We start from the raw sequence: 22,010 nt of genomic DNA, 5'->3' as shown, positions 1-22,010 counted from the left end.
AGGGGCTCTGTAAGGAAGTGGTAGATTTTTTCCGGTTGTGTATTTTCAAATTCTAGCGATCTCGAGCCGGTTTCTCAAACTTACCTACCCCACCTTTAAGTTATAAGTTGGTAAATTATTCTTGATACTTGAAAATGCTGTAAGAAAAAAACAGCTCACAGCTCTTCATGGGGTTTCATTTATTATGTTGGCAGCTCATTCCTTAAAACAGGAGCTTCAGATTGCTGATAAGAAGAGGAAATATGGAGGGTAGTTATGTAATTTTGTTATTGGGCTTTTTTCTTATCAACTTAGATTTGTTAGAACATATTTTGAACTTGAATTGACTGAATTTATTTGAAAATTGGGCCTATTAACACATGAATACTGTGTAATATATTTGAACATATTTATTTAAGAAGTATAATATAAGACAAGCAGAAGTTTATTGTACTTAAGTCATTATACTTTTTTAATTTGCTGAGTGAGGGCCGATTCAAAATGGTCCGCGGGCCGTAGTTTGGACACCCCTGCTTTAAGTCTTAAAATCCTAGAAACTGTTACTCCATTCTTATACACTCCTCCTTCAGCAACGTTTACATTTTAAAGGTGTACATATAAACGATACACAGTCATTCTCCTACAGCAAATTCCTGCTTGTGATTTATTATACTGTATTCAGAGTGTTTCAGTGAAACGACATTGTATTGTACTTTTTCTAAAGAAATAACTTAAAATGACATATTTATTGTTCAGATCTTTTACATTCCCCAACACGAGTACAGTGATGTTCCCATTATTTGATGTTGAGCTCATCACACATGTCTTCAGGCTAAAAGGTGGAAATAATAATTGTAAAAGAAGTTTAAGATGTTCTAAAATATTTATACTAATAATATTTAAGTGTTTTGTTTTGAAATGGCTTTGATTATATATCAAGAGTTTGATGAACAGTTGAAGAAAGGGATTATTGGACCGTTACTAAAGTATGTTTATTTGATACAAATCTTCCTCCATGTCTTATCACTGTGTTAGCACACTGGGATGTTCTGCTTTAAGAGGTACTTTACTAAAAACTGTACAAATTGTGGATCTACTTTTACAGTAAAATGACTCAACTCAACCTTTTCATGTGTGCTTTGTTTTAAACTCTAAGGTGTTTTATTTCTCTGCTCATTTGTGGTTTTGGAGGTTGGTGGGATGTGTTGAGCTATTTCCCCTAAAGAGGACTCTCAGTCATAACGACTTTCGCTTGCCTCATTTACCGTTTGTTACATTTGTTTTTTACTTCCCCTTATGCAGTTTGTTTTTTTAAAGCCACCATATAACTGGTAATCGATGTCAAGCAAATCTAAACTCACAGGAGAACCTAAGCCCTGTCTTACTGAGAAGTGTCAAATCTAATAACAACACATAATTCATTTTACTATATGGTGCATTTTATGAAATAAATATTTATTTCATGAAATAACCACACACTAATTGGACCTTGTCAAAAACATCAGAAACAGCCAAAGACCAACAAGAAGCACGAGTGTCCAGATACTGTCAGCTGTTTAACGCATACTCTATGATTAAAGAGGCCCTATTATGCTTTTCGGGTTTTCCCTTTCCTGTAGTCTGTTATTCAGCCTGCAAAGTCTAAGTCTCATAATGAATGTTTGTACACAGTAAGAGAGATAATACACCAATGAAATGGTCCTCCACTGGATTCAATAACAAGATAATCGGATCTATGTTCCCACATTCTAACCTAAAACATTTCTACTTCCTAGATCCCATTCCTCCTCCTCCTCCTGAACCTCCTCCTCTAAAAAGACATTTTCCATGACGCTCAGTCACCCGTGTTTATGGCCATACAAGGTCATGAGAATGATTTGAGCTGTCTGTCTCCCTGCAGCAGGTCCAGGTGTTTGCACAAAACCTACTGAAGCAGTGCAGCAGAAACAGGCAGTACGTACGTAAAGTTAGAACACATCACGCTAGCAATACATCAACAAGTTCCCCTTCTGGTTCTACAGGTTAGATTTATGGCTACACACCCGCACACTATACTTAGGTTAAGGTGTGTTTAAAGGTACGCACATTATGTGTAATGAAGGAGGTAGTGTATGTTTGCAAAGTTGCTTGTATAGGCTGACAATAAAGTCTAACCTCTTAGGGAGATAAAATGTGAGATGACAAACAGTCAATATAAATGTACAATTTCTGATACATGTGTGTTTGGAAGTATCCAACGTGAATACAATATAACATGTATGTCCTGTATTTTAGGGTAAAACAACACATTGATCTGCCAAATGATTGAGGATGGAGCAGGTATGTTTTCCTTACACAATTATTATTAAAACTAACACCTACTGCATTTAACCCTTAGATGCATAAGTGGGTCTTTTTTGACCCGGTGAGGTGGTTTCCTTAGAGTATCTTTGTAATTACATTTTTTTATCATTTCATATTCCAGCTATTCCTCAAAAAACATGTTTTGGATATCATGCTATTCACATTTTAAATTGACATTTTATAAATTTTAAGAAATTGTAGTTTTCGTATTACTACCCCAAGCTTCCATGGGTCAAAAATGACACGCATGCATTTTCTATGGAATTTCGTTTTTTTTTTAAAAATGTAAAAAGAAATTCTAAAATTATAAATAGTGAAAAATTAAATATAAAATATTTCTAGTGTGAACCAAAATATAATACAAGTGATATTTCTTAACCAAAAATGGCACAACAATTATTATTATTCTAATACGGGTCCTTTTTGACCCACTTATGGAAGAGTGTAGGGTCCAGTCACTCGTGCACCTAAGGGGAAAGGAAAACTATGTGTGGACTGAGCAGAAACCCCTGCCCTCCTGCTTCTACTAATTTTGTAAAAAGAAGAAGAAGAAATAAGAGAAATTAAAAACAAAAGAATAACCCTCAGTGTTCATGAGGGGAAATCATTCATTTCCAGACGTCAACTTCTCCCTCCAACACCTTGAAATAGCTCTGTACTGTATATACTAGCACTGACACTCTTTACACCAGATGGTTACAGTTCACCTGTCACACCCTCAATCGTCTATGAAACAGGAAGCACCTCTGGCACCGAGCGTTACTGTAGGACAGACTGTTCCTGAACAGTGTTTATATTGCAAATTAACTACCTGAGCCACTCAGTCAACACCAGATAAAGCAATACAGATTCAACCACATGAACATGAAAAGTATCTCAAACACGTGAACTAGAACAAGACACAACAGGTTCCTTTAGAAACAGATAGTGTGCAGACGAACAGAGCATCCTGGCCTACAAAGCTGGCACTTTTAAAATCTTTGGCCAAACAGGAAGACGATGATCTCTCATCTGTATGATCCCTACGCCTGCTTCAACATCAACACACATTAAAGGGGCCCTATAATTGTCATTTTCATGGTCATATTTGTATGTTATGTCTCTACTGTGACATGTCTCAAAAAGATCTTTATTTTTCTCATGTGCTGCAGAAACTCTTTTCACCCTCTGTCTGAAACCAGAGGCCAGGCTGCTCTGATTGGTTAGCGGGAGGGTTACAGATGGGGAAGTGTGTGGGAGAGAAACTCCCTCTGTAGGAAACCCAGGGATTTTAGCCTTTGCAGATTACTAACGTGCACAAAAGCTATATCACACACACTACAGGGAAGGGAAAACCTTTAAACTAACCAACCCAATTCTCCAGCGACTGGTTGCAAGAAAAAAAGCATAACATACCAAGCAATACAGGTATATTTTTTGAAAGGAATTTAGGATAACATGCAAGAAATCGGTAGTTATCGATGCACTCTAAAATGTGTTTTTGGCAGTAAATATCGTAAAGGCTGTCAAACTATTGAGGATCAGTCAGGATGCTTCTTTTATCTTTGCAGTGAAGGGGAACTTAGAAGTGTGAAGTTCACGTTCAGACAGCTGTAGTTCCCTCTTTGCACTGTGATGTTTTTAAGAATAGGTAACACTGCCCTCTGGTGTCATTTCATGGACCAAAGTGACAAAACTACAGGCTTCACAGAAGATGTGAATTCAGAAATGGTGAAACAGTCAGTCAAAATTAGTCAATTGTTATTAAATAACTCATAAACAATTCTTATCAATTCATGTTTTTTATCAGATGGAACGCAAGTCATTTCCTGGATCCAACGTTGAGGATTTATTTTCCTTCATTGATATTTTAACATATTTGGCTTTTATGCCACTGGTCAAAAAAAGCGATTAATCTTAAAATAATGTCTTAAATTAGAAAACTGTAATTTGACTCCTTTTAGGAATTAAATAGACCAAAAAAGTAACAGTAATTATTTAAACGGTTAAGAATTTAAAGGTGGGGTAGGTAATTTTGGAGAAACCAGCTCAAGATCGCTAGAATTTGAAAATACACAGCCGGAAAAAATCTGCCACTTCTTTACAGAGCCCCTCCTCCAACACACACGAACGCGCACATGACCAATGAGGGCACGAGATAAGTTTGTGCACAGATGGAAGGCTGACAGGCAGGTAGGCCATCCAGTTATTTTAGCCGGGCCGGCTAAAATGATTGGTCGTGCTTTTTACAGTATTACGGCTTCCACAGATGACATTTTATGGATTTTTTGTCAAAGCACTTAAAATATTCATTGCTATCGGGATGTTAAGAGCATTCCATGGAATATAACAAAAAGTGTATCTCGAGCCGGTTTCTCAAACTTACCTACCCCACCTTTAATCAATAATTGTTGGTTTCAGCCCTGGTTTTTAAAGTGAATGATAGTAAACAAGAACAAAATTACCTGAGAATGAAAAACGGTGAAGAAACCCCAGCTTCTGATTTAAATATATAAATCATAACAAAGGGTAATTCATTTTCAGGATACGTTTTATGGAAAATGCAGTTCAATAGACAGGCAGGTTGTTTTTTTTACATCAAATCATAAAACTTGAGAGGTTCTCACAGGTTTCACTGGGGAGAGTTTATGGGACGATGTTGAGCATGTTGTGCTTCTACAGTTTCAGTGCTGGAAGAAGTAAGGCATATTTCTACATGAGGAGAAAAGACAAACTGTGAAGATCAGTACACTTGTTACTGTAACAGGAAATCTGCAGGTTTATTTTATATGTCACTCTATATTTCAGACGTTGTTTTTTGGGATTTCTAGCTTTGCAGGTGCCTTTGAAATATTGACTTGTGTGAATTCTGTTTGAGGGTGCAACTTTAATAATTATAAGTATTTTAGAAAACAAGCAAACATCTTTAAAATCCATCCAGAAGGATTTTGCATAGTAGAATATGCATTAATATACAAAGTCTGTGAGCAATGTCAGAAGTTAAAATCCCAACCAAAGAAGCGGGCTCTTTGGTTTGGTTTTAGGGTTCATTCCAGTCTCATTTCACCTGAGCAACATCAGCTGAGAGTGGCGCAGTGATGACGTAGTTTTGTAGAACAAACCGGAAGTTTTAAATTCAAATGTTTACATTGGGTTTCGAAATATTGCCGAAAAAAGGGTCTATGGCAAACACACGTTTATGATACCTACACTTTTCGGTCAGCAGGATAATCTGCACATATTACCTCCACTTTATTTGTTTTTTATTTAAGTGTAAAGGCAATTGCCAGAAATAAAGAGCTAACTTTAAGCTATAAAGGAACTACATCACTGTCCCATGACTTCGAGTCACCACCGCTAAGCTAAAGGTGGCTAATGTTCGGTGTCATGATGTTAGCAGTCTCACTTAGCCACTTGTTAGCACCTGCTGTTCTTAAGTCACGTAAAAGCTTCAGACGTTTACCAGCTGGGTGTTATCTGACTTATATTATGTCGTAGAACAAAACGTGAAAATCTTGTGTTAGCTTGTGTTAACCACGGAACTTATTTCAGCCATATAACCCCAAATACGATCAAAAAACGTTGATTACAGGTGGAGAGAACCAGAAGTGGTGAACAACTCATTTCCAGGTTTTAGGACTCATTCCTGCACCACTCGATACGTGGCTCCACCTCAGCTGTATGTGTGGATGATTCTGTGGCGTTTCAAATGGTGCATCAGGATGAATGTCTTCCCGCAGAGCGAGCAGCTGTAGGGCCGCTCCCCGCTGTGTGTGCGCTGGTGGACCCTCAGGCTGCTCTGCTGCGTGAACCTCTTCCCACACTGACCGCAGCCGTACGGCTTCTCGCCCGTGTGTGTCCGGTGGTGGATGTTGAGGTGGGACGAGCACTGGAAGCTCTTCCCACACACCGTGCACCAGAACGTGCGCTTCCTCTTGTGGCTTTGCTGGTGCAGCTTGAACTGGTGCAGACGGCCGAAGGTCTTCCCGCAGTGCGAGCAGGAGAATCCCCGAGTCGATCCGGAGAAAGATCTGTGGGAGGAGGGAGGGTGGAAGCTGCCTGTTTGGACGTGAGAGTGACTTACGACCGGTCTATCTGAGGCGGCACTCTCCCTATCCGAGTGTTCATCCGGATTTGAGGGGTTTCTCTGCGGACCTCCCTGAGGTCTGGGTTGAAAACCGGACGACTGTGGACCATCCTTCTGAAACTCACTGTTGTACATCCCATTACACGGCCTCTGAGTGCTAGCAGCCTTGGTCGAACCCACATCAGAATGGTCCGGAAAGGTGTTGGAGTATTCCTCTACCACACTAGAAAAGTCAGGGAAACCTGCATCAATGTCGTCGCCTTCAATGATGGAGGACCAGAGCTGGGAGTCTCTCTCATCCAAGGAAAAGTCAGCGGCAAGTGGAATCTGCTTGGCTGCGCCGTGCTGGCACCCGTCCTGACTAAATCCTGAGCGGTCCTCCTGCTTCTCCGTCTTCACCGTGAACTGAAGGCCACTGATGTCTCCTGCATGCGCTGCAGAGTTATACAAGTCACTGAACTCTGATGATTTTCTTGTGCCGCCCTCTGAGAGGTTTAACTGACTCTCTGGAGCGTTAGCTGGACGGCGGTATTGACCAGCAGAACCTGCAAATGAAAGGAAAACTCATGAGGGATTGTGTGAATAATGTGAGCATTAATGATTATTTTTGGATTTAATTCTTTAACAAAATCCAATTCTTTAACTCACCAATCGGCCTTGCAGATTCACTGATCCACAGCATCTCATCTGGACTTTCTTCTTTAATCGTGAACGAAACTGTGGCTTCGTCAATATCAGGAAACTAGATAAAGAGAGGATGGCTTCAACTTTAATTAAGCTGTAAACACAACATGTAATAACCAGGGTTCATACACTTTTTCACCAATGATTTTCAATGACTTTTCCATGACTTCTCCATGACCTTTACCTAATTTTCCATGACCAAAAAAAATTACTCTTACCACTGAAAATGGTTTATTTTAACATGGAACAGGAAAATAAGGTCTGCATATGAAACATGTTGTGCCTATCTAAAACAAATCAAATAGGCTTACTAGCTTCTACACGCTAAAGCAACTCAAATCTCTCACCAGCAAAATACCTCGTCAGTTAAATGCCATTTTACGTTTCATTACTATACGATACAGTGTTTATTATCATTATAGTATTACTATTTCGGCGATTAGATAAAATATAAATTATATTTGATGCAACTTTAGTTAAATTTCCATGACTTTTCCAAAACTTTGGGAAAAATATTGTTTTCCATAACTTTTCCAGGGCCTGGAATTAGCATTTTGAATTTCCATGACTTTTCCAGGTTTTTAATGACCGTAAGAACCCTGAATAACCTTATGAAATGGATTTGATGAACATGTTAGAAAACGTTGGACTATACACTATTTATAAATGGAGCAGACACACTTCAACATTATCTAACTTAATTTACTTTGGATACTTACTACATAAAAATCCTCAGGGAACATGACACTGCTTTTACTGTTGTTTATCTTTTAAACTGTACATTGTTAACATGTATTTACACTTCTTGTATTTATTTGTTTCTATTATTGCACTATATATTGGTATCTTGTGCGCTTTCCTATATCTTGTCATCTTATGAGCATTTATTTGCAGCCCTGATTATTATTATTATTATCCAATAATCTCCTTTTCTGCACTACACCAATTACTGAAGATAATATCTGGCACGTTACGTGCTTATATCGCCCATATGTTCAGCAGCTAATCACTTATTTAACCAGTCAGTTTGTAGTTCTGGGACATTTTATTTGTAGCTCCTTAATGCTGCTAGAAAGTGAACCCACTGGTGAGAGCCAGAGCTAATGTTAGGGCTGCTCGATTATGGCAAAAATCATAATCAAGATTATTTTTGGTCAATAATTGATATCACGATTATTAAAAACAATTATCCATTTACTTTGAAAACATCCATTTATTTAAAAAAAAAATTAACAGTATGTTTTTAACAGTTAATTACCCTGAACTTTAAGTATAATTCAACTGAAAACACAATAAAAAATAATAATCGTTTTATTTCGATTACGTTGTTTTCGTAATCGTGATTAAAATACGATTAATTGCACAGCCCTAGCTAATGTACAATTATAGTTTGGAGCCGCTTTTATTCATGATAAGCATGTTCCACACCAGTGTCAGTGCTGCTCAGGTGACATAAGACAACAATGCTGGGCCTCCTACTTGGTAGACCCGGGCAAAACATTGCTACTGTGCCCTTATTATTCCAAGGTATTGAAATACAACCAAAAAAGAATTTGTCCACATAGGAAAACGGGGGGCTTTTGGGGCCCCTGGTGGCTTTTGGCCCAGAGATTCATGTACATCTACACAGATATTACTGAGTAATAATGTTGACAAAAACAAGAAATATGAAAACAACACAGACCTTAATATCTGCAGTAGGATGTGGACAGCTCCGCACATCAGTTCCTCTGTCCATGTAGTTTTCTGGTGCAGGTAAAGAAAAATACATTAAAACAAAGTCAAATGAAAAACAATTTTGGAGGATTTGCATTAAATTATATCATTACTTATATGTAAGTAATGTAAGAAGATAGAGCGATCCTACAGAGGTGCCTTGTTCTTATTTCTCTTCAGTTGTACTGTATCATAAAGCGTGTATCATGTGTTATACTACTACATTAATATGCATAATACATGAGTTTACAGGAGTAGTAATTAGCAGCATTATTAGTCATAGAGCCTCTCACCAAACCCCCGCTGCAGCTGACCTCTCTTGTTCTCCATCAATAGTAATTTCCTCTTCAGTAACTCATTCTCGTTTTGCTTTCGAGATATTTCCAGATGCAGAAAAGCACATTTGTCATCGACTAGTTTGGATATTTCTGCCACTGCTGCTTTCACCAAAACCTCCATTATAGAGGATAACTGGGTTTGAAAGGGAATGCACGTCGCCATGCTGATTCATGCAAGGTAATATGTAATGGTAAAATATAACAAATACGTCTTTAAACGCAATGGTTTTTATAAAAAAATGCGAAAACAACCGACGCACTAAGATGTTACATCCCTCTGTTTTAGCTAGCTGGAGCTTTGCTTCCGTGTGGCTGAACCTCTACCGTAAAGTCCCGAGGAGAGGCGCGGAGGGATACCAAAAAAAAAGGCAGTGTAAGAACCAGAGGTGGAGAAGTACTCAGATCTTGTACTTGAGTAAAAGTAGAAGTACCAGAGTGTAGGAATACTCTGTTACAGTAAAAGTCCTGCATTCAAAATGTTACTCAAGTAAAAGGAGAAAAGTATCAACATCAAAATAAACTTACTAAAGTAAAAGTAGTCATTCTGCAGATTGGTCTATTTCAGAATATTATATATGATATGTCCTGGTTATAATTATTGATGCATCAAAGCTGGTAAAGGTGCAGCTAGCTTTAATGACTTTGTATACTGCAGGGTAGCTTGTGAATTTACTCCAGGTGTAACTAAAGTCTGGTTGATTATATTTCACATCATTACATCATCACAAGTAAATAAAGGTACAAAATAAATGTAGTGGAGTAAAAGTACAATATTTACCTCTGAATTGTAGAGGAGCAAGTGGAGAAGTACTAAATAGCATAACGTTGAAATACTCAAGTAAAGTACAAGTATTGTGTAGTATTGTACTTAAGTACAGTACTTGAGTAAATGTACTTAGTTACTTGCCACCTCTGGTTTACACATACAGTACAAGGAATTTGCCTTGGTGTACATGGTGCATACATAAACACAGGTAAAGAAACAATTATAAAAATCTATATATATTTTTTAACAATATACGTTAAGATATAAAAAATTACTTACAGGAAATCTGGATATACCAAAAAACTTTGCAAAGTTCTCAGAATATATAAAAAGAAATATGTGCAGTATTGTTATCGAAAGTGGAAAGTAGATATTGTTGCATAGTGTGCATTCATGTAATGCATACAGTCTATATAAGGTAGTTCTGTTTCAGGTCAAACTTAAAAGTGACTTACCTTAACATGGCGGACAACTGGACAGCCTAGATTTGAAGGAATATCTTGACATTTTGGATGATATTAGCTCTGCCCTCTGGTAGGTACATTTATATCACAAAGTGCTGGTCTATTAAAAAAAGAAGTTCACACGAAAAGTAGACCTTCATTTTTCTTTGTGGTTCTTTTCCCCCTTACATTTCCGTACCAAAAGCTACTACCAAGTCTTAATTAGAGCTGTAAGGATTAGTTCTTGTTATCAATAAGGTGATGTGCAAAACAACTATTTTGATAATCAATTAATCCTTTCAGGAAGTTTAAGAAAGCTAAGCCTTACCGGTCCACCTTAAAATAAATGATCATACAGTAACCCCTTCTATACATTAACCAAGCCTGGAAATGGAAATATGATATAAATTAGGGCTCCATATTGTGTCCTTTTCGGTTTAGTGAGGATCAAATAAAACACACTTTTGGATGATGACTGTGAGTGAGGACCAGGAAGTTGTTCAGGAAAGATTTGACATAGAAAAATCCTTTATTTCCACTGCTCAACATCAAAATAACTAGAGTGCCAGACTCCACACTTCGATTGAAATGTATAACAAAAAATACATTACATATTTATCTTTTCAAACGTGTTCTAACAGCCTGTATAATGTGCTTGAGTGATACAGAAATCATACAATTGGCAGTCGGATTGACAAATATTGATCGGTAAACACTCTTTAAACTTCAATAAAAAGAGTAACAGTGCAGTGGACGGGTTAGGGATTTCATTACCATGTAGAAAAAAGTAGGCACACATCATACTGTCCTTTTTAAATGATAGTTGTTTGTATATCAACATAATATATAGACCTATTTATATAATCATTGACCTCAGAAAACGATAAAGCTTTCACTTCATGATGAGGGATTTTTGCCGACGCTCATATTTTCAGTTTGCATTGGGTTGTGATATTCAGATATGAATAATATCTTTAATATTATAATTAATAATTGGTCAACTAGAAAAATCTTTAGTCGGGGGCAGCCCTACTAATTTGTGCCATTTGTTACGTATGAATGTGATGAAGCTTGTTGTGTACACTATAAGTTATTCTACATGTAGTTTCAGGTGCAGTTTCAGGACGCTCATCTGATTGAAAACTTTACCACATATGTTGCAGCTGAAGGGTTGCTCTGTGGCACTTTGACACGGGTGTCTCTGAAACAGACTGAAACTATCAAAGCTCTGCCCACAGCTGGAGCATATAAAGCAGTTTTGTCTGGTCGTGTCTCCGCCACAGTTATCTGAGATATTAAACTCAAACACACCTCCCTCCTGAGCCCTGTCCCTCACGGCTGTGTACTCACTCACAGCCTCTTGATCAACGTGTTGATCCTGCAGCTCTGGAGCTAAAGTCATGTTAGTGTTCCTTGAATGCATCATTGAATACTGATCATTGTGCATCATCTCTCCCTTCTCTTTGGCGCCTAGAAAAGGCAGATCATTGATTTGTGGAGTGTATTCCTGCTGCTCAGGACTGAGGTGATACTTGTCACGCAGAAGTACACACACAGTTTGTTCCTCATCACTGCTCTGCTCCATCCCAGATGTCCACAGCTGGCTCTGCTCTGTTGCTCCGGTGCTGTTGTGACTGCCTGCCTGACTCAGAGGGTGATAATCCTCCCCGTTGGGCTCCAGCTTCACCGTCACAGTTTGCTCTCCGGCTGCCTCTCTGTACGTGATGATCGGCTCTTGTTCCTCTGGTTCTGCCGGGCCGGTTCTCGGTTCTGCGAGGTTCTTCAGCGGCTGATTGTCAGGCATCGTGAGCATCAGGTGATGTGGCTCCAGCATGTCTGAGCTCTCCCCTTTTTAGGAAAAAACAGCGGAAGAATGTAATTAGCAAATAGTTTATGAAAGATTATTTTATCTGCAGCAGTGGTACCTGTGTAAATATCGATCTATAATATATTTTCAAATGGGTTTCATTATTTTTAAGACTGTTACGGCTCCGAATACAATGAAAATTAAATACTTTTTTTTTTATTTTTTTTTTTTTAAATGGATCACCTGTGTATAACTTGTTGAGGTAGTCAATGTTTTGGTCACTGACTGTTTTGCTTTTTGTCAAAAATGCCAGATGTGAATATTTACTGATCTTCCCTATTATATTAGGAATGTAGATACATTTGTTTTCTTCAATGATATACTAAAACAAAAAATGTTGCATTTGAATGCGTGTTGGTGCAAACAAGCACATTTAATATAGTAACTTGGAATTAAAGGTGGGGTAGGTAAGTTTGAGAAACCGGCTCGAGATCGCTAGAATTTGAAAATACACAACCGGAGAAAATCTGCCACTTCCTTACAGAGCCCCTCCTCCAACACACACGAACGCGCACATGACCAATGAGGGCACGAGATAAGTTTGTGCACAGATGGAAGGCTGACAGGCAGGTAGGCCATCCAGTTATTACGGCTTCCACAGATGACATTTTTTTATGGATTTTTGGTCAAAGCACTTAAGATATTCATTGCTATCGGGATGTTAAGAGCATTCCATGGAATATAACAAAAAGTGTATCTCGAGCCGGTTTCTCAAACTTACCTACCCTACCTTTAAGAAAGATTCCAGAAAATAAAAAGTGTGCCTGAAGTCTGACAATTTATGCATTATGAAAAAATACAAAGGTAATAGACAGGTACGTTATACTATAATTAAATACAACGATAAAGCCTTTAAATCTTTTGTAATACTTTTGGCAAACATCTTACCGTTCCTGTGCGTCTTCATGTGGCCCTTCAGGCTGCTCTTCTGATTGAAGCACCTCCCGCAGATCTGGCACCCGTACGGCTTCTCCCCGGTGTGAATCCGTAAATGTCTGTCAAGATGGCCGACGCGCTCGAAGTCCTTCCCGCAGTACGAGCAGACGAAGCACTTCTTTGGTTTGATCACCTGAAACAGCCGGCTTCCTCTCTGGTGATTCAGCGCGGCTCCATGCATCCCTCCTTCCCCTGGAATCATGAGCGAGTCTGAGGAGGCGTAAGGTGTTTGGGACACCATGTTGTTCTTGAGTTCTCCATACGGCTTCCCTGGAAAGGAGAAGGAGCTGCAAGACGCCTCGACGGGTGGAGGCAGTAACTGAGCTAACCCTGGGAAGGAAGTCATGCTGTGATACTCGGAGCTGCTGATCTCTGCGCTGCTGGACATCCACTGCTGGCTCTCCCTCTCAAAAGCTGAGAAGTTCTCACTGAGGTCGTCTCCTCCTTCCCTCGTCCTCTCGTTTCCTCCATGAAGAAACAGTGTTTGTGCTGTGTGCTCCTCTGCAGGCTCAGATTTGACAGGTGTTGTGAGAATGTCCTCGTTCTTAGGTAGGACATTTTCAGATGTCACCTGGATCTCGTCTTTGGTTTGAAGAGGATCAGCACATGGGTTCACCACAGGAATCTGCTTGTGTTCCTTCACATCGATCTCCTCTGGTGTCGGCAGAATACCTGGTGAAGTGAGAAGAAGTCAACATGCGCACGTTTTGCTTCCACATCTAAAAATGTAAGCTTTTCAACATTGCGGTTACACATTTTCAAATTTGATGTGCAAATGTTACAGTATGAGGGTCATGCAAAGGTTGCTATCCAAATGTAACCCCTTATATTTATAAAAACGTCCTAATTTGATATCACTTTTATGAAGAGTACAACGATGCATAGACTAAAATACTAGACTGTCAAAAGTTTAAAAAAAAGGGATTTCCTGCTGTTCTCCAAAATGATCTGATCTTAATTCACATTGAAATAACTCTCACTATTTTCTGACATTGTATAGACCAAACGATGAATTCATAAACAGAGACAATATACTGCAGATTTAAGGATCATGAATATAATCTTCAGTTAAAGCCATGGATTCACATATAAACCATGCCATTTGTTTCTGTCTGAGGTTCGCTATGAACTTTCCTGAGCCAATAACAACACTCCTGTCTTACTGTTCTGTTAGCATAAACTGAGTGACCCCTGTAATTATTACCCAATGCATTTTTCCCTGGGAAGCAAAGACAGAGCTGTCAGCGAGTAACTCTTCACTCTGCTCTCGCCTAAACCTCAGAGTTTTTCTCTTCTCGCTGTGACACAGAGGAATGTCGCAGCCAGAGACTTCCTGCTGTGAACTGAACCAAAACATGGGTCTAAAATAACACACAAAATACAACATGAGACTAATGTGTCGGGGCGGTTTGGAGGAACGTCAATTTAAGGGATGCAACCATTGCTTCTCCACTTCAATTTCTAAGGTCAGCCACAAATATTTTAACTGTTATTCAACCTCCCAGGGAAGCATCAGATCAAGTCTTTATGTAATACAGACTTTCAAATAATTAAATAAGTCTTCTATTCCCATTTGAACCACGTATGATCCGAAAAGAAAATGTTCAATAGGTTTTTCAAGACAATATTGTATTTAGTGCAAACACTCTTTTTAGATAACAACTTTTTTTTTACCTAATATTTTAATTGAACTATTCATATCTTAAACTGCACTGTAACTTGTATTCATGTATTTTATACCTGTGTTATTCTACATACTTTTTTAAATGTATTCTCTTTGCTTTTTAATGACTGTTTTTAAATGCGATATAATAATGTGTTTCCAATGTCTAAATGCTCTTAATGTTTTTCTTGTTTGTAAAGCACTTTGAATGGCCTTGTGTTGAAAGCAGCTACATCAATAAAATTGCTTTGCCTTAATCTTTAGATAACATTTCTGTCAGTTGTTGTTAAGAAAAAGGAAGGACTTGTTGATTTTCCCTGCAGCAAGACAACCAGGTATTCTCCTCACATCTCCTATGGATCTTCATGTGCTCCTTCAGGCTGCACTTCTGGTTGAACCTCCTCCCGCAGACCTCGCAGTGGTACGGTTTCTCGCCCGTGTGAATCCTCTTGTGTCTCTCCAGGTGTCCCGACCGCTCAAAGTTTTTCCCGCAGTACGAGCAGATGAAGCCTTTCTTGAGTACCATCCTCTTCCCCGTCCTCCTCCTCATGGTGTTGAACGAGTTTCGATACTGACCGTAACTCTGCAGCCCGCGGAGGAACGGGCTCTGCTGAAACCCCCCCGAGCTGCTGCTGCCGGGCGCCACAGAAGATCCGGGGATACACAGTAAGGAGTTCAAATAATCGGAGTTGTTGCAACCTGTTTGTGTTGTCGGCCTCCACGGTGCACTGTCCCTTTCAAACACAGCTGGTTCTCCTTTCAGAGGCTCAGGATGTCCTCCAGCTCCTTCATTTACTGGTTCACATTTCACCTGCACCACTTCAGGTGAAGACGGGCTGTTCTGGTCCTTATGAGCGTTCCCCTCTTCAAGCAACGTCCTCTCATCACCAGTGTTATGATGACTGTCTGTGGAAAGGCAAAAAAAAGATTCAGAACAGCGTATGATTTTTGAGTTTTGAAGAGGTAGGTCAAATTGTTTGCAACTTATATATATCAATATTCCAATTACTTGTATATAGACTATTCTGCACTAGTTCTACTATATTCTATTTTATTTACTTGCACTATTTTATCTGTTTTATTGTGTTGCACTGTTGGAGGAGCCTGTGACCTATGAATTTCATCGTCATAACTACACTGTAGCTATGCACACATGACAATAAAAGCCTTGAATCTTGTAATGTTTTAAAGTCTTTCAGGGTTTTCCCTTCCCTTTAGTGTGTGATATAGGTTTGTGTGCATGTGAATGGTCTGCAAAGGCTAAAATCAAAAAGTTCTGGGCTCTGAAATGTTGAGTATTTCAATGTTATGCTACTTTTACTCCACTACGTTTTAGTAATTTAGTTACTTTTACAGATGTGGATGAATGATGTGAAATATAATCAAGTGTTAAATCAGACTTTAGTTCCACCTGGAGTAAATTCACAAGCTACCCTGCAGTATACAAAGTCATTCAAACTAGCTGCACCTTTACCAGCTTTGAGAACACTTTAATGATCAATCATTATAAAACATATCATATATATTATTCTGAAATGGAGCAATCTGCACAATGACTACTTTATTTTGGTACTTTAAGTATATTTTGATGCTAATACTTTTCTCCTTTAACTTGAGTAACATTTTGATTGCAGGACTTTTACTTACAGAGTAAACAGAGTATTCCTACACTCTGGAACTTCTACTTTTACTCAAGTACAAGATCAGAGTACTTCTCCAGCCTCTGCACTATACACACTGAAATAACTGAAACGTTGACTTTAATTAAGATTAATATGTCAACAGATTTCACATCACTGTTCTAGGTTAGTTGAAAGGACTACACTTTGGTACTTCAACCTTTACTTGAGTACAATATCTGAGTACTTCTCCCACCTCTTATCCCAGGTTACCACAGTGAATAAAGTGTGTTTTGTGTGATTTACCCTCTCCTCTCTGGGTGTCTCCTCTCAGGGTGTCATGTCTCAGGGTGTCAGGTCTCAGGGTCACACTCCCCTGCAGGGTGTCATGTCTCTGGGTCACACTCCCCTGCAGGGTGTCATGTCTCTGGGTCACACACCCCTGCATGGTCCTCAGCTCGCTGTGCAGAACCTGGATGTTGCTCTTCAGCTTCTTGATCTCATTTTCCCGCTGACACATTTCCAGCCTCACCACCACCATGTCATCCTCCACCACTTTGGAGATCTCTGCCACGGCTGCTTTGGACAAGACATCGATTATGGAGGCAAGCTGAGCCCGAAGAGCAACGCTAGTAAACATTGTGATTTAAAAAGAAAACAAGCCGACAAAGTGTCCGGGAAGCCTGAAGTTGAAACAAGAGAAGTGAGTGTAATTAGGTCGGGATGGCTAACCGAAACAGGCCATTTCTGAAGCAGATAACCGTATATAAACGGCAGCTATTTAGGGTTTAAATGTGCAGCTAACAGCAGCAGCTAATTGCTACAAAGAATAAACACAAGTTCTCGCTTTGCGGAAGTGATGACATAAATACCGTAAAACCAGGCGGAGATGCGCAACGTATATTACCGAGGCACTTCCGAGGTCAGACACTGAAACCAACAAAAGTATTAAAATACACAAACACATAGAAATCAGGTTATTTCTATCACTCGCTATTCTATATCGTAAATGTTTAAAAATAGTATAATACAGGACATAGCATCAGTTCCCTACAAAGTAAATAAATGATAGTATTGTGTGTTTCAGACAACTTTTATTACAAATAATTTGAGAACCACTAACATACTTTAAAAAAGTTCCTTTATCTCCCAATAAAATATTATTTCCTTCAACTCATAACATACAAATCTAAACAAAGTATAACATATAATAAATACATTCAAGGTACAAACATGGTACACAATCAAACACGTTTGGAAAAATAAGCAGGCATATAATACATAAACACATATTTATATACTTATTTTTTAAAGTATTTTTTGAAAGAAAGAAATATATACATTTATTTTACATCAGGGTTAAAACACCTTCTAAAACATCCAACTGAAGGCCTTTTGAAGTTCGTTCAAGGCCCAATTCCCTGTGTATGCACCCAACATTGCATAGTTTGACACACAAATCAAAGTACAGACAATCTTTATGGAAGAAAATGTGTAAGTGACTGCGAGGAGACACATGCAGACAGCAGGAGGAAGCCTATACTAACGTTAAAGGTAGGGTAGATAAGAATGGAGAAACCAGCTCGAGTGCGCTAGAATTTGAAAGTACACAACCGAAAAAAATCTGCCCCTTCCTTCAGACTTCCTTACAGAGCCCCTCCTCCAACACACACAAGCTAGCTTTTTACAGCGCCACGGCTTCCACAGATGAAACATTTGTATATATTTATTGTCAAAGCATTTAATGTATTAATTGCTATCGGATGTTAAGAGCATTCCATGGAATATAACAAAAATTGTTTCTGAAGTGAATTACCTACCCTACCTTTAAAGGTGGGGTAGGTAATTTTGGAGAAACCAGCTCGAGTGTGCTAGAATTTGAAAATACACAACCGTAAAAAATCTGCCACTTCCTTACAGAGCCCCTCCTCCAACACACACGAACGCGCACATGACCAATGAGGGCACGAGATAAGTTTGTGCACAGATAGAAGGCTGACAGGCAGGTAGGCCATCCAGTTATTTTAGCCGGGCCGGCTAAAATGATTGGTCGTGCTTTTTACAGTACTACGGCTTCCACAGATGAAATTTTGTTATGGATTTTTTGTCAAAGCACTTAAGATATTCATTGCTATCGGGATGTTAAGAGCATTCCATGGAATATAACAAAAAGTGTATCTCGAGCCGGTTTCTCAAACTTACCTACCCCACCTTTAAGTAAAAGAAAGATTTGTATCCTTGCACAAAATATACAAACTCAAGCATTTTCAATGTTCCATGTCTATTTTCAAAAACATCCGAGACCCAAATGTTCCTCTCAAGTTAACAATCTTTCAAGAATCTCAAGGAAGTTAAATGTATGTATACAAATATAAAAATCCTGCAGGGGAAAAAAAAGAATTTAAGTTTGAACTTTGAAGGCAACATTTAAAAAAATAAATGGGAACATTGATATTTAATGTACAAAAAAAGAAAATCTCTCAATATGAATTTCATTTACGTTAATTAAAAACACAAATGGTTATTGCATAGGCACTCACCCACTCTCCTTTTACTATGAAACAGAGGGACTTTGGTGTGTTTCAGGTTAGGTTGGGCAACATCATGAGTCTGCACCTAAACATATGCAGTACATTGTTTAATTATAATGTTCCTCACCAATGGTTTGACCACCCTGAAATGTAACATTTACATTGTTTGTATTAAATGCATTAAAACTGTCAAAGTACAAGATGTAAATTGTCTTCTGATCGCTATCTTCCTTGCAGGTGGATCTCTTGATGTATTCTGAGGTTACCCAGCACCGTGAAGCTCTTCCCACACTGTCCGCAGCTGTAGGGCCGCAGCCCGCTGTGGAACCGCTCGTGTCTCGTGCAGTTGTCCTGCCTCGAAAACATCTTGCCGCAGATCTTACAGCTGAACGGCCTCTCCCCCGTGTGCACGCTTTGGTGCGTCTTCAGCCGGGTCTTCTGGGTGAAAGATTTCCCGCATTCGAGGCACCGGTAGGGTTTAAAAGTCTGGTGGGAGGCCATGTGCACCTCTAGCTGAGACTTGCGAGGGAAACCCCTGTTGCACACCGAGCAGATGAACAGTTTCTGATTCGTTCTCCAAACATTCATGAGCCTTTTTGCTCTTTGGTTGTTTACATTGAGGATGTGCCACTCTGCTGGGGACCTCTGTGCATGAGGCGGAGCTAGTGACGGCCCGGCATGTTGAGAAGCAGACTCCAAACACGGATCCTGACTGACTGCAGGATGTGGAGCATGTCTGAACTGCTCATTGTGAACAGCCGTACTTCCCATGCACATAGGTCGAGTCTCTACCTCTAATTTTATCGGCACATTTAAAGAACCACCTGCGATTTCCTGTGCTGCAGTTGCTGAAGAGTTATAGGAGCTTTCTGTGTTTCTGTGAGCAGCATATTGCTCATTGTCAGAGGGGGAAATCTGCATGTTCTGCTGCATTGCAACGGAGCTTTTATCAAACATGCTGCAAGCAGGAGGAGGCCACATCATGTCATCTGGCTCTCGCGCCTCAAAGCAAATGTCTGCTGTTAAAGTGTTTTCTGTTTCCTGGGTGAAGGGTTCTTCTGCTGGCTCGTGTTTCACCGCTGGCTTCATGTCATGGATCTTCTCTGTTACGTGTACCGTCTCGCACAGGGAATGAGCCGACTTTGGGTTCAGATACACTCCACATGCTTCCTGATGTTCTTGTTGGTCTGCAACTGAAAGAAAGATTACAGGTAGAATTTGACTCCACAAATGCAAGTCAACAGTAAAACTTGTGCAAATTGTGTATAAAACATCTGGATAGAAGCGCTGAAAAATACGTACATGCTTTTTACAAATCAAGATATCAAAACAAGTTTTTATGTGTTATTATTATTTAAATGTTGGTGCATCTATTAAAGCAAAAAATATTAAAGTTTGACACAAACATCATGCACATTTAGCCTTTTTCACATTTCTTTTGATATTTGTATTAATCAAACAGATGCCCTTATCTCAAAAGTCTGTCATCTAACATCGTTATCCAATATGTTGTACTTTGAGAATGGCAGTTTATAGACCAAATGAAAACACAATCTAAGATGTCTACTGAATTCCATGTTATATAACCATTCATATGTTTATTTCATTTGAATATTTAGAGAACTCAACTCACTGCTTCATAGTTTCAGTTTCTCCCTCTCCATAACCACGAACAATTTGCACAACAGCTACCTTGCACAACTACAATTTATATACTATCCTATGTCTATATGTTTCTGTTACTGTAGCATATGTCTATATTTCTGTTGCTGGAGTATTTCAGTGTTTATTTTAATTGATCCAGAATAATTTATATTGTTTTTTGATTGTGATAAATGTATTCTCTTTGGATAAAGAGAATACTTTTCTCTCTGTTATGATAGTAAACGTTATTATTTGTTGTTATTATATAAACGTTGATGCCTCTATAAAAGCAACAAAACTACAGTTTGACACAAACATCTTGGACATTTTTACCTTTTTTCACAATTTCATTTCACATTATATTATGCATGTATTTCTTACAATCTATTGTAATAGTCTACTTACTATATTCCAATATGAGATTCATATTCAAGCCGAATTTAACAGTCTAACACATGACGTCGTTACCAATCATAATATATGATTTACCAAGCAATAACTGTTATTTATAGCAACACAAAACCAGAATTTGTGTTTTTGTGAATGAACTTTGGTGTGGAGAGTCTCTCCAGATGTTGCTCACCTGTTCTAAGGACCTGATTCCCGGCTGCTGTTTGCTCCTGTTTCTCCTCCATTATTGCCCGGATGTTGACTGCTTCTTGGGCTTTGCAGAGCTCCACCTCCATCAGCTTTAAAGTTCTCTTGAGCTCCTGGATCTCACTGTCCCTCCGACACATCTCCAGCCTCAACACAACACCCCCCTCCTCCACCAGCTTCGTTATTTCTGTGACTGCAGCTTTCGCCAACATATCCATGATGGCGGAGACCTGCGAACCGAAAGAGGAGGGCAAAGACATCCTGCAGAGGTACGATAAAAAGCAAGAAAAAGCAAATGTCAAGCTTTATTAAAAAAGCTGGGGCTTCTGCTGTTTGACGAAGTACCTTGCCAGATGTTTTATTTTGGTTTACTTCCGGGAAAATGTCCAGGCGGATGTGACGTAAATGGCAACTGTCGTAACTCTTCTAGTAAACGCGAACTACATATCCTCTCAAATCTGTCTCTTCCTACGTCTTCTACCTCCTAAACAAACACGATTAAATAATAGCCTTGTAAAAATAGTGCAGGTACTGGATATGAAATATGTTCTGGTTAAGTGTATGATTCATCTTTTTGTTAAATATATCCATAGAGAAACATTTAAATAAAAGGGACCATTATTAACCTGCATTGAATTTAAAAATCCTAAACCAGAAAATAATTGTGAATCAAAATAGCCGCGCTATATATTTGTTTAAAGGTGGGGTATGTCATTTATTTCAGAAACACTTTTTGTTATATTCCATGGAATGCTCTTGACATCCCGATAGCAATGAATATATTAAATGCTTTGACAATAAATACATAAAAAAATGTC

At 38.9% G+C, this 22,010-nt stretch overlaps 3 protein-coding genes across 4 annotated transcripts; all 3 read right to left on the bottom strand.

Moving 5' to 3' along the window:
- Positions 1–4,834: 4,834 nt before the first annotated feature.
- On the bottom strand, positions 4,835–9,411 carry LOC117500211 (zinc finger and SCAN domain-containing protein 32-like). The gene is made up of 4 exons (XM_034152994.1): positions 9,082–9,411; positions 8,757–8,818; positions 7,037–7,130; positions 4,835–6,933 (listed from the first exon to the last, which is right to left on the bottom strand). The coding sequence occupies exons 1-4, from the start codon at positions 9,287–9,289 to the stop codon at positions 5,975–5,977; spliced, it is 1,323 nt and encodes a 440-aa protein (XP_034008885.1). The 5' UTR covers positions 9,290–9,411; the 3' UTR covers positions 4,835–5,974.
- Positions 9,412–10,860: 1,449 nt separating this feature from the next.
- On the bottom strand, positions 10,861–17,242 carry LOC117500210 (zinc finger protein Xfin-like). Its single transcript, XM_034152993.1, has 4 exons — positions 16,727–17,242; positions 15,150–15,707; positions 13,091–13,810; positions 10,861–12,183 (listed from the first exon to the last, which is right to left on the bottom strand). Exons 1-4 carry the CDS (start codon positions 17,058–17,060, stop codon positions 11,426–11,428), a joined length of 2,370 nt encoding a protein of 789 aa, XP_034008884.1. The 5' UTR covers positions 17,061–17,242; the 3' UTR covers positions 10,861–11,425.
- A 1,330-nt stretch (positions 17,243–18,572) lies between these two features.
- On the bottom strand, positions 18,573–21,550 carry LOC117500213 (zinc finger protein 112-like). 2 transcript variants are annotated; one of them, XM_034152995.1, is made up of 2 exons: positions 21,179–21,550; positions 18,573–20,144 (listed from the first exon to the last, which is right to left on the bottom strand). In XM_034152995.1, the coding sequence occupies exons 1-2, from the start codon at positions 21,450–21,452 to the stop codon at positions 19,174–19,176; spliced, it is 1,245 nt and encodes a 414-aa protein (XP_034008886.1). In that variant the 5' UTR covers positions 21,453–21,550; the 3' UTR covers positions 18,573–19,173. The 2 variants fall into 2 exon arrangements, with proteins under 2 accessions (XP_034008886.1, XP_034008887.1); XM_034152996.1 differs by having other exon boundaries at positions 18,573–20,138.
- Positions 21,551–22,010: the final 460 nt, after the last annotated feature.

Source organism: Trematomus bernacchii, unplaced genomic scaffold, assembly GCF_902827165.1.
Source record: "Trematomus bernacchii unplaced genomic scaffold, fTreBer1.1, whole genome shotgun sequence".
Taxonomy (NCBI): Eukaryota; Metazoa; Chordata; class Actinopteri; order Perciformes; family Nototheniidae; genus Trematomus; species Trematomus bernacchii.
Note: the sequence above shows the minus strand (reverse complement) of the source record. Positions and strands in the feature narration are given on the sequence as shown.